The sequence below is a fragment of the Oncorhynchus kisutch genome, unplaced genomic scaffold (genome assembly GCF_002021735.2).
Source record: "Oncorhynchus kisutch isolate 150728-3 unplaced genomic scaffold, Okis_V2 Okis02a-Okis13b_hom, whole genome shotgun sequence".
Taxonomy (NCBI): domain Eukaryota; kingdom Metazoa; phylum Chordata; class Actinopteri; order Salmoniformes; family Salmonidae; genus Oncorhynchus; species Oncorhynchus kisutch.
This window is the reverse complement of record NW_022261979.1, coordinates 1459441-1476685: the sequence shown is the minus strand read 5'-3', so window position 1 is coordinate 1476685 and position 17245 is coordinate 1459441. Positions and strand designations below refer to the sequence as shown.

Sequence of the window (17245 nt, the reverse complement as noted above, 5' to 3'; positions counted from 1 at the left end):
TATGTGGTATCTCAGATTTCATGTGCAAGCTGAAATAAAATGTAAAAAATAGCTTTTGTTAGTTTGCGATCTCTGATCAAAACACTAAACATACAGGCTGCTGTGAGCTAAATGTTTGCTCATGCCAAGTCATGCAGAAAGAAAAGCAAAATGTCCGTAGTAAACATCAAGGGTAGTAATTAGAGCAGACACTTTTTTTATTACAATTTGGTAAAGAAACAAAGCTAAATGGAATTGTCAACGAACGTGAAAACGCATGGCTGTCCCTACTGATTTGCCGTAGTCATATCACGGAAGTTGTTTTGAAATTGATAAGAAATAGCTAGTTGGCTAGAAGGAATAACATTTATTGTGAATTATTCCACCTGTCAAGACGGTAAGCAATTTACCAACTAACTGTAGAAGGTTAGTTTTTTTATTGTGTCCTAATTTAAAAGTCCTTTCATGTTTCGCTAGTTAGGAATCACAACGACTGACAACGTTAGCTATACGGATCCTTGTGGCTTGCTTCCTTGTTTTGCTATGCATTTCACTGCGTCAATTAGCCGACTAAACTCTATGACTGGTCTGGACCGACGTCACATTTGTTTTAATAAAAAAAAGTGATTTGAGCACCCAAAGAATAGCCTGCAATTACACGGAACAATGTCTCTGAAATCTGTAGTTATTAAAAAATGAGTTACGTCGGAGCTCCAGTCCGCCCATACTAGTTGCCGCTGTACCTCAATACGTTTCTGTTTCCAGTAATGAAGTAAACACTGGCACGTGTAGCGTGCTGTCATATTTTAAGCAAATTAGGGAAATGTAGTGTGGTCGGTGCATTAGCGTAAATAGACTGTTGTCACGAGGAAAGTATTTGTAAATAACCTTCATATGTTCTTGTCTGCCTCCAGATGCAGGGCCTGCAGATAAAACAATGTGGCCTTTCCTCACTGACTCTTTTGGCCACATTTCTCCATTGTAACTGTTTGCCACACAGTACTGGTGGAAAGCCATTTCCAGAGACCGCTAAAGAAATTGCCAGCTATGCAAATGTAGCCAAGAGCATCATAGACTTGGCTGTGTATGGCAAAGCCCAGAACCGCTCCTATGAGAGACTGGCAGACTTCACAGATACAATAGGGAACCGTGTCAGTGGCTCTAAGAACCTGGACCTGGCTATCAAGTATATGTTCAGTGCCCTGAGGAAGGATGGGCTGGAGAACGTACATCTAGAACCAGTGAAGATCCCACACTGGGTCAGGGGAGAGGAGAGCGCCGTAATGTTACAGCCCCGGAACCACACCATGGCCATCCTTGGACTGGGCAGCAGTGTGGCTACACCCCAAGGAGGTAGGTCTATGGGCAATTCCACATAAATGAAATTACGCTCAATATTTTTCACTTAAAAATGTATACCAAACAAAAACCATTGATTTCAAAGTTTAACAAACCATAGAACTCTATACATAAGGACTACAATTTCCACTGAACATTTGACAAAAATACATTTATAGGAAGAACTGCAGGTGAAGGTTTGGTAACAGAATAAAACTGAGGGAGATTTTTACTGTAATTCAGTTACCAAACTTTGCATCTGTTTTCCAGTAAGTGTTATTTTTTTATTTTTTTCCTTTGTGAATGATTCATTGTAGTCATTGTGCATAGAGTTAGTTGTATGGTTTGTTAAATGTTTAAATCAATGGTTTTGGAGTCTCAGTGTAATTCTGTTATCGTGGAACTACCCCTGTGTTCTATAGCGATGAGTTCTATCACTCAAGCCTAGACAATGCTGATGGTGTTGCCACTATTTGCTAGGCCCCACCTCAAGCCAAGGTGTAGATATTTAGATGAATCTTCGACTGGTGCACTGATGTATTTTTATATAACCATTATTTAACTAGGCAAGTCAGTTAAGAACAAATTCTTATTTACAATGACGGCCTACCCCTGGCCAAACCCGAATGACGCTGGCCCAATTGTGCGCTGCCCTATGGGACTCCCAATCATGGCCGGTTGTGATACAGCTTGGATTCGAACCAGGGTGTCTGTAGTGACGCCTCAAGCACTGAAATGCAGTACCGTAGACCGTTGCACCAAGCATGTCACTTTTCTTGTGGCTTTCGGTCTCCTCTCGGTTCAGGCATTGAAGCAGAGGTGCTGGTGGTGGAGTCTTTTGAGGAGCTGAAAAAAAGGCAGAAGGAAGCCATTGGGAAGATCGTGGTGTATAACCAGCCCTTTGTCAGCTATGGGGAGACAGTGCAGTACAGGGAGTTTGGGGCATCCAAGGCAGCTGAAGTAGGAGCTGTGGCTACTCTCATCCGGTCCATCACACCCTTCTCCATCAACAGGTACTGGATGGGTCACAATGATCCAATGTATCCCTTCCCTTATAATGCCAATTAGTTGAATGCTTGACTAAGGCTGGGACTGCATGTTGCCATATCTCTTCCTGTCTAGTCTGACTGCATGTCATTTTTGTCCCACATTTCTAGCTATTTGTGTATTCCATATACTTGTATTCCTCTAGTACACCTTTTATATTGTTTTAAATTGACTTTTTGAAAGTGTGTTATCATAAGTCATTTATGGGAATCCAAAAGTAGTACAGTGCCCTATTTCTGCTGATAATTTCTAACATGGGTCTCTCTGTGTTGCAGTCCTCACACAGGCTGGCAGGACTACCAGGAGGGAGTGCAGAAGATCCCTACCGCCTGTATCACAGTGGAAGACGCCATGATGATGGCCAGGATGGCTAAGCGAGGCCAGAGGATTGTGGTCCGACTCACCATGAACGCCCAGACCTTCCCTGATGCTGACTCCTTCAACACTGTGGCTGAGATCATCGGCAGCGAGCACCCAGAACAGGTAAGCTACGAGAAATATCCCATTGGGTCTAAACCATTTGTATAAATTGCTACACCCTTCCTAGGCTACCTGGGGCAGCAGGTAGCCTAGTGGTTAGAGTGTTGGACTAGTAACCGAAAGGTAGGTAAAAAAATCTGCCGTTCTGCCCCTGAACAAGGCAGTTAACCCACTGTTCCTAGGCCGTCCCGTAACTGACTTGCCTAGTCAAATAAAATAAATACAAATTATACAAATGTTTATTTGAAATGTTAAAGGGGATCCCATATAGATTATTTGTTGAATAGGGATACTATTCCTTTCTCCTCCCCAAAAATAAATAATAATAATATGCACTTCCTACTAGCACTGAATTTGCTGATGACTACTTTGTAGAGGGAATGTGATGCTTTCTGAAGATGAATTAGAGCTGGGCGATGAGGACACAAATCCATAATGCGTTCAATTGCCTGAATTGATGCAATAAGGATAAATATAATGATATACGTTCATAACATTAATGTGCACCACAGTTTTATTCTTTTTTTCTTTTTGACTTCTACTACTAGTTTGATGGTTGTACCCATCAATTGTCCCATTACTACTAGTTTGATGGTTGTACCCATCAATTGTCCCATTACTACTAGTTTGATGGTTGTACCCATCAATTGTCCCATTCCTACTAGTTTGATGGTTGTACCCATCAATTGTCCCATTACTACTAGTTTGATGGTTGTACCCATCAATTGTCCCATTACTACTGTAGTATGATGGTTGTACCCATCAATTGTCCCATTACTACTGTAGTATGATGGTTGTACCCATCAATTGTCCCATTACTACTAGTTTGATGGTTGTACCCATCAATTGTCCCATTTCTACTGTAGTATGATGGTTGTACCCATCAATTGTCCCATTACTACTGTAGTATGATGGTTGTACCCATCAATTGTCCCATTACTACTGTAGTATGATGGTTGTACCCATCAATTGTCCCATTTCTACTGTAGTATGATGGTTGTACCCATCAATTGTCCCATTACTACTGTAGTATGATGGTTGTACCCATCAATTGTCCCATTACTACTGTAGTATGATGGTTGTACCCATCAATTGTCCCATTACTACTAGTTTGATGGTTGTACCCATCAATTGTCCCATTTCTACTGTAGTATGATGGTTGTACCCATCAATTGTCCCATTACTACTGTAGTATGATGGTTGTACCCATCAATTGTCCCATTACTACTAGTTTGATGGTTGTACCCATCAATTGTCCCATTACTACTGTAGTATGATGGTTGTACCCATCAATTGTCACATTACTACTGTAGTATGATGGTTGTACCCATCAATTGTCACATTACTACTGTAGTATGATGGTTGTACCCATCAATTGTCCCATTACTACTGTAGTATGATGGTTGTACCCATCAATTGTCCCATTACTACTAGTTTGATGGTTGTACCCATCAATTGTCCCATTACTACTGTAGTATGATGGTTGTACCCATCAATTGTCACATTACTACTGTAGTATGATGGTTGTACCCATCAATTGTCACATTACTACTGTAGTATGATGGTTGTACCCATCAATTGTCCCATTACTACTGTAGTATGATGGTTGTACCCATCAATTGTCCCATTACTACTAGTTTGATGGTTGTACCCATCAATTGTCCCATTACTACTGTAGTATGATGGTTGTACCCATCAATTGTCCCATTACTACTAGTTTGATGGTTGTACCCATCAATTGTCCCATTACTACTAGTTTGATGGTTGTACCCATCAATTGTCCCATTACTACTAGTTTGATGGTTGTACCCATCAATTGTCCCATTACTACTAGTTTGATGGTTGTACCCATCAATTGTCCCATTACTACTAGTTTGATGGTTGTACCCATCAATTGTCCCATTACTACTAGTTTGATGGTTGTACCCATCAATTGTCCCATTACTACTAGTTTGATGGTTGTACCCATCAATTGTCCCATTTCTACTGTAGTATGATGGTTGTACCCATCAATTGTCCCATTACTACTGTAGTATGATGGTTGTACCCATCAATTGTCCCATTACTACTGTAGTATGATGGTTGTACCCATCAATTGTCCCATTTCTACTGTAGTATGATGGTTGTACCCATCAATTGTCCCATTACTACTGTAGTATGATGGTTGTACCCATCAATTGTCCCATTACTACTAGTTTGATGGTTGTACCCATCAATTGTCCCATTTCTACTGTAGTATGATGGTTGTACCCATCAATTGTCCCATTACTACTGTAGTATGATGGTTGTACCCATCAATTGTCCCATTACTACTGTAGTATGATGGTTGTACCCATCAATTGTCACATTACTACTGTAGTATGATGGTTGTACCCATCAATTGTCACATTACTACTGTAGTATGATGGTTGTACCCATCAATTGTCCCATTACTACTGTAGTATGATGGTTGTACCCATCAATTGTCCCATTACTACTAGTTTGATGGTTGTACCCATCAATTGTCCCATTTCTACTGTAGTATGATGGTTGTACCCATCAATTGTCCCATTACTACTGTAGTATGATGGTTGTACCCATCAATTGTCCCATTACTACTAGTTTGATGGTTGTACCCATCAATTGTCCCATTTCTACTGTAGTATGATGGTTGTACCCATCAATTGTCCCATTACTACTGTAGTATGATGGTTGTACCCATCAATTGTCCCATTACTACTAGTTTGATGGTTGTACCCATCAATTGTCCCATTACTACTAGTTTGATGGTTGTACCCATCAATTGTCCCATTACTACTAGTTTGATGGTTGTACCCATCAATTGTCCCATTACTACTAGTTTGATGGTTGTACCCATCAATTGTCCCATTACTACTAGTTTGTTGGTTGTACCCATCAATTGTCCCATTACTACTAGTTTGATGGTTGTACCCATCAATTGTCCCATTACTACTAGTTTGATGGTTGTACCCATCAATTGTCCCATTACTACTAATTTGATGGTTGTACCCATCAATTGTCCCATTACTACTAGTTTGATGGTGGTACCCATCAATTGTCCCATTACTACTAGTTTGATGGTTGTACCCATCAATTGTCCCATTACTACTGTAGTATGATGGTTGTACCCATCAATTGTCCCATTACTACTGTAGTATGATGGTTGTACCCATCAATTGTCCCATTACTACTAGTTTGATGGTTGTACCCATCAATTGTCCCATTACTACTAGTTTGATGGTTGTACCCATCAATTGTCCCATTACTACTAGTTTGATGGTTGTACCCATCAATTGTCCCATTACTACTGTAGTATGATGGTTGTACCCATCAATTGTCCCATTACTACTAGTTTGATGGTTGTACCCATCAATTGTCCCATTACTACTAGTTTGATGGTTGTACCCATCAATTGTCCCATTACTACTAGTTTGATGGTTGTACCCATCAATTGTCCCATTACTACTAGTTTGATGGTTGTACCCATCAATTGTCCCATTACTACTGTAGTTTGATGGTTGTACCCATCAATTGTCCCATTACTACTAGTTTGATGGTTGTACCCATCAATTGTCCCATTACTACTAGTTTGATGGTTGTACCCATCAATTGTCCCATTACTACTGTAGTTTGATGGTTGTACCCATCAATTGTCCCATTACTACTAGTTTGATGGTTGTACCCAGCAATTGTCCCATTACTACTAGTTTGATGGTTGTACCCATCAATTGTCCCATTACTACTAGTTTGATGGTTGTACCCATCAATTGTCCCATTACTACTAGTTTGATGGTTGTACCCATCAATTGTCACATTACTACTGTAGTATGATGGTTGTACCCATCAATTGTCCCATTACTACTAGTTTGATGGTTGTACCCATCAATTGTCACATTACTACTGTAGTATGATGGTTGTACCCATCAATTGTCCCATTACTACTAGTTTGATGGTTGTACCCATCAATTGTCACATTACTACTGTAGTATGATGGTTGTACCCATCAATTGTCCCATTACTACTAGTTTGATGGTTGTACCCATCAATTGTCACATTACTACTGTAGTATGATGGTTGTACCCATCAATTGTCCCATTACTACTAGTTTGATGGTTGTACCCATCAATTGTCACATTACTACTGTAGTATGATGGTTGTACCCATCAATTGTCCCATTACTACTAGTTTGATGGTTGTACCCATCAATTGTCCCATTACTACTGTAGTATGATGGTTGTACCCATCAATTGTCCCATTACTACTAGTTTGATGGTTGTACCCATCAATTGTCCCATTACTACTGTAGTATGATGGTTGTACCCATCAATTGTCCCATTACTACTAGTTTGATGGTTGTACCCATCAATTGTCCCATTACTACTAGTTTGATGGTTGTACCCATCAATTGTCCCATTTCTACTGTAGTATGATGGTTGTACCCATCAATTGTCCCATTACTACTAGTTTGATGGTTGTACCCATCAATTGTCCCATTACTACTGTAGTTTGATGGTTGTACCCATCAATTGTCCCATTACTACTAGTTTGATGGTTGTACCCATCAATTGTCCCATTACTACTAGTTTGATGGTTGTACCCATCAATTGTCCCATTACTACTAGTTTGATGGTTGTACCCATCAATTGTCCCATTACTACTAGTTTGATGGTTGTACCCATCAATTGTCCCATTACTACTGTAGTATGATGGTTGTACCCATCAATTGTCCCATTACTACTAGTTTGATGGTTGTACCCATCAATTGTCCCATTACTACTGTAGTATGATGGTTGTACCCATCAATTGTCCCATTACTACTAGTTTGATGGTTGTACCCATCAATTGTCCCATTACTACTGTAGTATGATGGTTGTACCCATCAATTGTCCCATTACTACTGTAGTATGATGGTTGTACCCATCAATTGTCCCATTACTACTGTAGTTTGATGGTTGTACCCATCAATTGTCCCATTACTACTGTAGTTTGATGGTTGTACCCATCAATTGTCCCATTACTACTAGTTTGATGGTTGTACCCATCAATTGTCCCATTACTACTAGTTTGATGGTTGTACCCATCAATTGTCCCATTACTACTAGTTTGATGGTTGTACCCATCAATTGTCACATTACTACTGTAGTATGATGGTTGTACCCATCAATTGTCCCATTACTACTAGTTTGATGGTTGTACCCATCAATTGTCACATTACTACTGTAGTATGATGGTTGTACCCATCAATTGTCCCATTACTACTAGTTTGATGGTTGTACCCATCAATTGTCACATTACTACTGTAGTATGATGGTTGTACCCATCAATTGTCCCATTACTACTAGTTTGATGGTTGTACCCATCAATTGTCACATTACTACTGTAGTATGATGGTTGTACCCATCAATTGTCCCATTACTACTAGTTTGATGGTTGTACCCATCAATTGTCACATTACTACTGTAGTATGATGGTTGTACCCATCAATTGTCCCATTACTACTAGTTTGATGGTTGTACCCATCAATTGTCCCATTACTACTGTAGTATGATGGTTGTACCCATCAATTGTCCCATTACTACTAGTTTGATGGTTGTACCCATCAATTGTCCCATTACTACTGTAGTATGATGGTTGTACCCATCAATTGTCCCATTACTACTGTAGTATGATGGTTGTACCCATCAAGGGTCCCATTACTACTAGTATGATGGTTGTACCCATCAATTGTCCCATTACTACTAGTTTGATGGTTGTACCCATCAATTGTCCCATTACTACTAGTATGATGGTTGTACCCATCAATTGTCCCATTACTACTAGTTTGATGGTTGTACCCATCAATTGTCCCATTACTACTAGTATGATGGTTGTACCCATCAATTGTCACATTACTACTGTAGTATGATGGTTGTACCCATCAATTGTCCCATTACTACTGTAGTTTGATGGTTGTACCCATCAATTGTCCCATTACTACTAGTTTGATGGTTGTACCCATCAATTGTCCCATTACTACTAGTATGATGGTTGTACCCATCAATTGTCCCATTACTAGATCGAAAAAGGAGCATTATATTATTATTATTATTAAAACATGTACTAACAGCATGGGGCTGCTTTTTGCACTATGTGAAGCATTCCAATCCTCTCCCATTTTGCCATTTGTCACATCTGTTTCCCTTGTACATCCAGTCCAACAAATCCATAGACTAGGCATCACTTTCCCCCATCAGATGCACTGAGGTATGACCAGGACTAGGGTATTCTGCCAGAGGTAGGGAGGGAGTGGGTGACTAATTTCACATAGGTTTGACACATGCTCTGTGTGTGCTGTAAGGGCAGCGTGAAGGCCTGAATCTCCTCTCCCCTGGGAGCCAATTAGAAGGCAGGGACAGCAATGGGATGTCAGTCAGAGGAGGATCATTCTGTAAGGTTCTGTCCAGTTCCACAGCATTTGTCCGAGCACACTGTGAGCCGTGTCCATGGAGTTTCTCATTAGTCTTGACCGGACACTGCTTGTGTCGCTAATGTCACCTTATTCCCTATATAGTACACTACTGTTGACCAGGGTCCCTAGGGCTCTGATCAAAAGAGGTGCACTATGTAGGGAATGGGCTGCCATTTGGGATGAGACTACTGCCTGGATGAGGGCTCTTTGCGGAGATTTGCCATTTCATCCTGTCTCTGCTATAGCTAACGCTCTTCTGTCTATCTAAGCTTCTGATCTGTTCGCAAGAGGGCGATGAATTTGTTCCGGTAAGATGTTTCTTTGTTTGATTTGACAAGGAGATTTGTCACATTCTGACAGTTTTGTCAGCATTAATCTATTCTGAAATGAGTACTAAACCTAAGGGGATCCCTCATTGTATCTCATGCTTCCATTATTCAATCCCCTCAGATCTACAGGAGTGACTAGGGAGTAGGGTATGTACTAGATATTGATTTAGGAGTTTAGCACTAGCATCCCTCAACACTTCTATAGTAGATCCAGTCCTCTGAGACTATTCTGTAGCCACTAGCATCCCTCAACACTTCTATAGCAGATCCAGTCCTCTGAGACTATTCTGTAGTCACTAGCATCCCTCAACACTTCTATAGCAGATCCAGTCCTCTGAGACTATTCTGTAGTCACTAGCATCCCTCAACACTTCTATAGCAGATCCAGTCCTCTGAGACTATTCTGTAGTCACTAGCATCCCTCAACACTTCTATAGCAGATCCAGTCCTCTGAGACTATTCTGTAGTCACTGGCATCCCTCAACACTTCTATAGCAGATCCAGTCCTCTGAGACTATTCTGTTCTGAGACCTTCGGTAGTGCCATGCCCTGTCAGTAATGCTTCTCTTCGGTGCTCTCTCTGATTTAGAGGGGTTGGGTTTAATGCGGAAGACACATTTCAGTTGAAGGCATTCTGTTGTACAACCGACTAGGTTTCCCCCTTTCCTCTGTTTGAACTGTGTCCCAGATTGCGTAAGGAGGAAGAAACGTGGCTGTAGCTCTCTCTGCTGACGTAAGAGACTCCTACTTTTCTGGGTTGACAGAGGAAAAACAACTAGGATCCCTAGGAAACACTGACACTATGGAACGTCATTCTGTGTCATAAACCTCATTTCCTATTATTCTGAACTTTGACTAGGCCAAAAGAACACTTGGCTACATGGGGGAAACGGTATTGTGTCTGTTCTCCTCTCTAGTACAGGGCTTGTGCTGATGCGTCATTCAGTTCTGAAGAAGATATCACCTCGGTATGGAAGGTGACTCATTTAGTGACCGCAAAAACAGCTTTTATTTTTCTCTGGAAAGTCCCTATGCCAAGCATTCCAGTGCCACGTTAATTGATTGAAACATTGTGACATTAATCTTAGTATGAGTCACAGTGGCAGTACACTGAGTGTGAGTGTTTTTTTACTCTCTTTAGCTGCTGTGTGTCAGATGTCAATGATGCGTTAGCACAGCAGTGTGAGTGACTGGCTGTGTCCTGTCCTGACTCCGAGTCATCCAGTCATGAGGCAGGGAGGAGCACTCCAATCATGTGCTACTTGGTAATTGATGTCATCAAAAAAAGATTCTAAAGAAGAGACCATTCTGTTCTCTTAAAACAATTCAGAGTTCTGACCTACATTGCCTAATAAGTAAGTAGCCTTGCATGAGCCTTGACCACCAATCTATCTCCTTAATGCTGAGTACCAAGGAGAGATTCATTGGGACCCAGTCTTTGATATGACTCGGTGGGGGATGGAACTCCCAACCTTCTAATCTCAGGGCGGACACTCTAACCACTGAGTGGGTAAAAAGAGATCTTAACATTGACTTCTCAAGTCATCTTATGTAATTTACATGGAAGCTTAGATGAGTGTTGTCGAGGTGGAGCCCTCAAAAGGTCTTATGTAGTGTCTCCTCTCCCGATGAAGAGGAATAGAAACTGTCTATGGTAGGGAGGGAGAGACACTGTCCTCCAAAATATATTTGGTTTGGTTTGGGAGAACGTTCCCATTCTGTCCTGTAGTGTAAGTTGCATAACCTGTGTGAACGTTGCTGTTGACTGTGATTTGGTCTGTTCCATCATCAACAGTCTGTTTGATAGTTCCCTATATGGATATAACCTAGAATATGCAGGAAGGGCTAGTACAGATCTTGGGCTCCAATGGTATTGCAGTGGAGGGCTTTATAATGGAGACATATGTAGGGGAATTGTAGGCTTTGACTTTATTCCAGGAAAATCTGAGGCCTGTATAACATAACTTTTACCCATGCCTAATGCATGTGCAGACCCTCACGCACTTCAACCACACTTGTCTGGTCCACTTGACTTATTTGAGCCCACATGGCAGTCAAATGTGTTACTGAGGTAGCTAGTTTACATGGGTCTTTACAAGGTTAAAGAAGGATTCAGTCTGACTTTTCACTGTGTCACACAGCCAGGCCTGGTGCTGATAGTGATGGTGAGGACTGAGGATGTTCCTTCCCTCATTGTTCCACTACTCACGTCCCACAGACGTGTGATGTGACAGACGGACGCCTTCCTTCGTCGGCTGTAATTACAGAGGGCAGAAGGACGTTCTCCTCCTCCGCAGTCTCTACCGACTCCACTGCCATGTTTAATCTGGCAGAGTTATCAGCTCTAGCTAGCTAAACCCAGAGCAGAGCCAGAAGCCCTGTGGATATACCTTCCTTGGCTCGAGGGGAGAGCTAGGCAGTCGGCTGCAGGCACGACTCGTCTACAAGTGTCAGGCTATCACAGATAAGTCTCAGGTATACCCTAAGGAGATTGCTACTGAATCCCCATACTCGCCATTCATCTCCTTCTGCCAGAAGCACTTTGCAGAAGGACAAGTAAAGGCCAATGACCATTTAAAGCAATCAAATTGTAACTCATAAGATACATTCACCTTACTGAGTCTTATCAGTAATAGAAGTACGTGACTTAACTTTTGTTCCTTCAGTTTGACTTTTCTCAGACAGGCTGTTGTTTTTGTTTTTTGAGCTAGTTATCTGTTGTCCATTTTCTCTGGAATCTTTGAAGCAAGGGTTTCTGGGTCAGAGAAGTGGCTGTGCTGTAATGATGCGTGATGCCCATTACGATGCCACACACAGACTACACTAAAGCTTCTCCCTCCTTTTTCCTGCTTCCAGGCTCTCCCTTCCAGACCCCCCCCCCCCCCCCCCCCCCCTGGTTCCTCAAATCTGTTCAGGTAGTAACTCCCTATTTCATACAAATGTCTCCCCGCTGAACACTGCTCTGATCGCAGCCCTGCTCTCTCTCTCAACCCTACACGCCAAGAACCCTGTATTCTCTTTAGTGGTTGATGCTAAATGGGACTGAGCTTAACTCCCCTCCTATAGACACTCAAGGGCAGTCAGATTCTGCATTATATCCAATGCTTTAGAGATGCTTTTAAATTTCTAACAAATAAAGCAAATGCGGCCGTGTCAGTGGGATTTCACAGAGAGAAAGTTTAAAAGCAGAGAGAAAAGCCAGAGCTAAAACAATAACTAAATGGAGAGTTCTGTCAGACTGCAAAGCTCCATTCTGTTTAAAAATAAAAACAATGTATGTTTTTTAAGGCTGTCTTATAAAATCTCTTTTTCGCCCGTTTTGGTTATTGTGGTCAATTTTGTTGAGTTTACGTCTAAGCATAATAGGTCACAGAATGAGCTTGGTCCTTTGTTCTGAAGATCTGCCACGTCTGTGCTTAGGTTCAGTGACCACACCTGCACTTGGTCTGCTCATAGTTGGCTCCTCGCCCCACAGACACACGCCATCCATAATGTGAATAGCTCCACTTTGCTAAAATGTTTTATGCAGTGTTGCTAACTGTAGGCTATGAACATGCCTCATTCATGTGTCCTGATGTGGAGGCTACAGTGCTGTATGCAGGGTATGGCTGCAACAAGATGTTGTCCTCTCTATTCCCACTTTATGTAACCTTTTTGGATTCAGGAAGTCAACTTGAATAACAATTAAATATGTGAAAAACTGCATTTATTTTCAATGACTTCTCAATAAACTGAGGAGTAGAAGCGATTTCCATTTTTTTTTCTCAATTTTTGAATTTGAAATAAAAATCACTTTCTGAATTGACTGCCTTCATTTTCAATTGATCCCAGCCTTGCTATTCACTTGCTTAGTCATTTGTCTTCTGACAAAATGGCCTTCAGAATGGTCTGTGTTGTGATGTCATCTGTCACTCAGGCGTTTCACGGACTCTTTTGTCCTGGCAGAACAAATCGATCCTCGACTGCTCTCTCCTCAGAGGCAGCAGTAGTTTGACTGGCACCACATTCAGACTACAGTACAATTACCAGGATATGTCAAGGCAATTATCTTCTCACTGACAGCTAAATTAAAGCTTTACATTTAGACATTTAGCTGTTCTCTTTGCTGAGAATATATCATTATTCCATATACACGTTGGCCTAATGTAATTATATAACAAGACAATAACAATATTAGCACAACTAGTGAGAATCGAGAGGCCACTTGTTTTTCAGAAAGGACAGACCATGCCTCCTTGGAGGGTGTTTATGGATTCTAGGGACTTGTCCCAAAAGGTCAAACCCTGCCCATCTGACAGACTATTCATTGCATGCTCCATCAAATCCTCAAAAGTATTTGAAAAAGCTAATTTTTCTATTTTGACCCTGGGTGTGCTTTCTACCTGCCTGTAGTATCCCTCCTCTCCTAGACATCCTAGTAACTGTAGATCTGTCCCTCGCTGCTGCCATCCGGGGTTTGTTCTGTTCTTGAGGGTGAGTCTCCCTCCTTAATGGCCTCATAATCCCTATGTAGTGTACTACCTATGTGCCCTGGTCTAAAGTAGTGCAATACATAGAGAAATGGGGTGTAATTTGCGTGTCCCAGCCACACAGAGCAGAGGTACGCCACTCGCTCATCTTGATCAATGAGCCGCAGAGAGGGGTGTTTTCAATGAGCCGCAGAGAGGGGTGGTTTCAGTGAGCCGCAGAGAGGAGTGGTTTCAGTGAGCCGCAGAGAGGGGTGGTTTCAGTGAGCCGCAGAGAGGGGTGGTTTCAGTGAGCCGCAGAGAGGGGTGGTTTCCCACTGTGCATACTGCCATTTTATTTCTCCATCTTCATGGCTGCTGAGCCCAGACGCAGCACAGCCCCTCAGCATCACCACCCTCTCTTGTCCTTCAAGCCTATTTAGGTGCATCATGTGTTGGACGACTGGGTCTTGAACCGAGGCCCGGTTCTCTGGTTTTAAACATTGATGTCTTTCTTACAGTAGAAAGTGGTTGTAAACCCCATGGGTGGGTTTAGCTGAGGTTGTAAACCCCATGGGTGGGTTTAGCTGAGGTTGTAAACCCCATGGGTGGGTTTAGCTGAGGTTGTAAACCCCATGGGTGGGGTTTAAACCCCAGGTTGTTGCTGGCTGCTGATTTATGAGTCAGAGCCAGCTGGGGGAAACCATAGTTTATACTCTTCTCTCTCTGCATATTCATCAGTCACGTGATGGTTAGATTCCTGCATGAACCTATACAACTAGCAGTTCAGAGGAGGAATGGACATAGATGGATGTACAATGTGTATAAGTGTCTATAGGGTATGCCAAAACATTCAAGAGATGCTCAAAGTTGACCTATATTGCAGACCCCACCATACCATGAGACCTCGGTGTCTTCATCATTGGTAAAGATAAACGGTTGAGATTTAAAAGCTTTACAAACAAGGTTGTCAAACTATTTTGTCCACGTTGGTTTGAGTGAGAAAGACACTGAGGAGAACCAATCAGTAGAAAAGCACATCCCCTTCATTTGTCAATGCATCGTGCCGACAACATCAACATAGCCTTTCCAGACTCTGAAGACAGGAGGACCTGGAGTTTGGTGTCAGCCGCACTAAGAATGACCCTCTGGATTTGCCTGGAAACGTTGGTGTTGGCCAAGTTATATACCAGCTAGCTATGTGCTTTAGCTGACATGGGTCTCTCTCCTGAGATGAGCAAATATTCACTGTGTCGGCTCTGAGTCGGCCTAGTCAGGTCCATGGAATGTGTTTCGCGTAACTCCAGGGAACATATTTTTTATGAGCAAACATAACCTTGGGGCTGGGTCTGTGTCACAAATGGCACCCTATTCCCTTTTCTAGTGCACTACTTTTGTCCAGGACCAATGGGGATCTGGTCAAAAGTAGTGCACTATTTGGTGTATAGAGTGCTATTTGGGATTCAGCCTGGCAATTTCCTGAATGGGGTCAAGAAGCGCCTCTTCAATTATCAGTCAGCCTATTGGCTACCATTCTCTGTCGACAATGACACAGTGGTCACATCTATCAACTGTTGCTGTAAAAAAGTGATAAAAGCAAGTGCTGCCTGTTTCCTTGTGGTATGATGAATTGGTGTATAAATTCCTTGTCAAGGCATTTGGAGGTTCATAATAAATAGTAATATGTGCTAGACTCTTGGACTGAGCTGTGATTTAGATTCCTCTAGTAACGGACCGAATGCATTTTTCAGAGCCAGTCGGTTTTCACTTAGTAATGGCACTGAATCATCCAGAAAACCATACAAGGGTGATGTACAGCACGTACATAATTTTAGAAACACGGTTCTGGGCAAAAAAGACATGTACTGTAGATGAAGTATGAGATATGTACTGTAGATGAAGTATGAGATGTACTGTAGATGAAGTATGGGGTATGTACTGTAGATGAAGTATGAGATATGTGCCTTGTATGCAAATTAGTATCTTTAGATTTAAATTGTTTATGTCTTGCCTAATGTTTCCTCAGCTCCAACACTGAAGACCGGTGTGTTAAATTCACACCCCAAAACATCAACCTACAAAGAGTAGCAGCTGTGATGTGTTGAGTAGCCACTACAGAAAGCCTAGCTCAGCATCCTCGACTCATGTCACATTTTATTATGATATCTCAATATTGTGAATTAAAGCAGTGCAATCACAAGGTTATAAAGGACCAGAGCCATACACATTACTGTGAAAACAACTGCTGCACTTATCTGTGGAGAAGTCACTCAGCATATTCACAGGAAATGAAACTGGTGGGATTGTTGACCTCATTTCCTGAATCATTTTGTCTCGAGGTCCAGGATCTGGTTTCAGACACAGATGACTAACATCAAAATGTCTCTTTATGGTTCCCTTCAGCTCAATTTCTTCTTGTGCCAATAATGCAGTCAGAGCTTGAATAAATAGGCTTCTGACCACTTAGTTGAGGAGCCACGAGTCATGACACATCAAGACTGTAATAGAACTTATACATGATCATGGATTGCATGTAGAGCTTCTCTTTAGTCCCAGTGCTTTACATTGGATGGGAATTGCACACTACAGCACTGCTGTAAAGTTGGGTACCACGTGGTATGAATGTGGGGAAATGGAAAAGCATTTGTTGTAGAATAAAAATGGAGCCCATGATGTGTGTCTCCATGATGTCTCTCCATTGTCTCCATGATGCGTCTCTCCATGATGTCTCTCCATTGTCTCCATGATGTCTCTCCATTGTCTCCATGATGTCTCTCCATTGTCTCCATGATGTGTCTCTCCATTGTCTCCATGATGTGCCCTGCCTGTGTGTGTTGGGCTGTCACCCATCAGCAGGCTGCAGATGTCCAATGTCAAACCGACACACTGTGCAGCTGCATCACTACTGTGGGGGGGAAATCGTATTCACTGGCTGTCAGTTCCTGGGGGCCACAACAAATAAAATGCTTACCAAACATAATGTAAATCACATTGCTACAAATAGATAAGGATGGAGATGGAAACCTAGATCTAAACTCAGTATTTTATTTCAGAGTCTAAAGCTAATACTGGAAAGAGAATGCATCTGTAATGAATTGTAGTAATCTGTTCAAGGTCTGTCAACTTTTAGTCTCTGTGTTTTCTTATTTGTATTTTTTATTATCAGAGGGCAAGAGAAG

At 41.8% G+C, this 17245-nt stretch overlaps 1 protein-coding gene across 2 annotated transcripts in view; it reads left to right on the top strand.

The window, feature by feature from the left end:
• The first annotated feature begins 233 nt into the window (after positions 1-233).
• Positions 234-17245, top strand: part of LOC109883215 (carboxypeptidase Q) — a 37830-nt gene continuing 20818 nt past the window's right edge. The window contains exons 1-4 of one of the 2 annotated variants that reach the window (XM_020475243.2): positions 234-376; positions 894-1332; positions 2123-2330; positions 2640-2847. In XM_020475243.2, the coding sequence (XP_020330832.2) occupies positions 894-1332; positions 2123-2330; positions 2640-2847 (855 nt within the window). In that variant the 5' untranslated portion in view covers positions 234-376. Of the gene's footprint in view, positions 406-893; positions 1333-2122; positions 2331-2639; positions 2848-17245 lie in introns of both variants that reach the window. The other variant, XM_031811955.1, reaches the window with a different exon arrangement.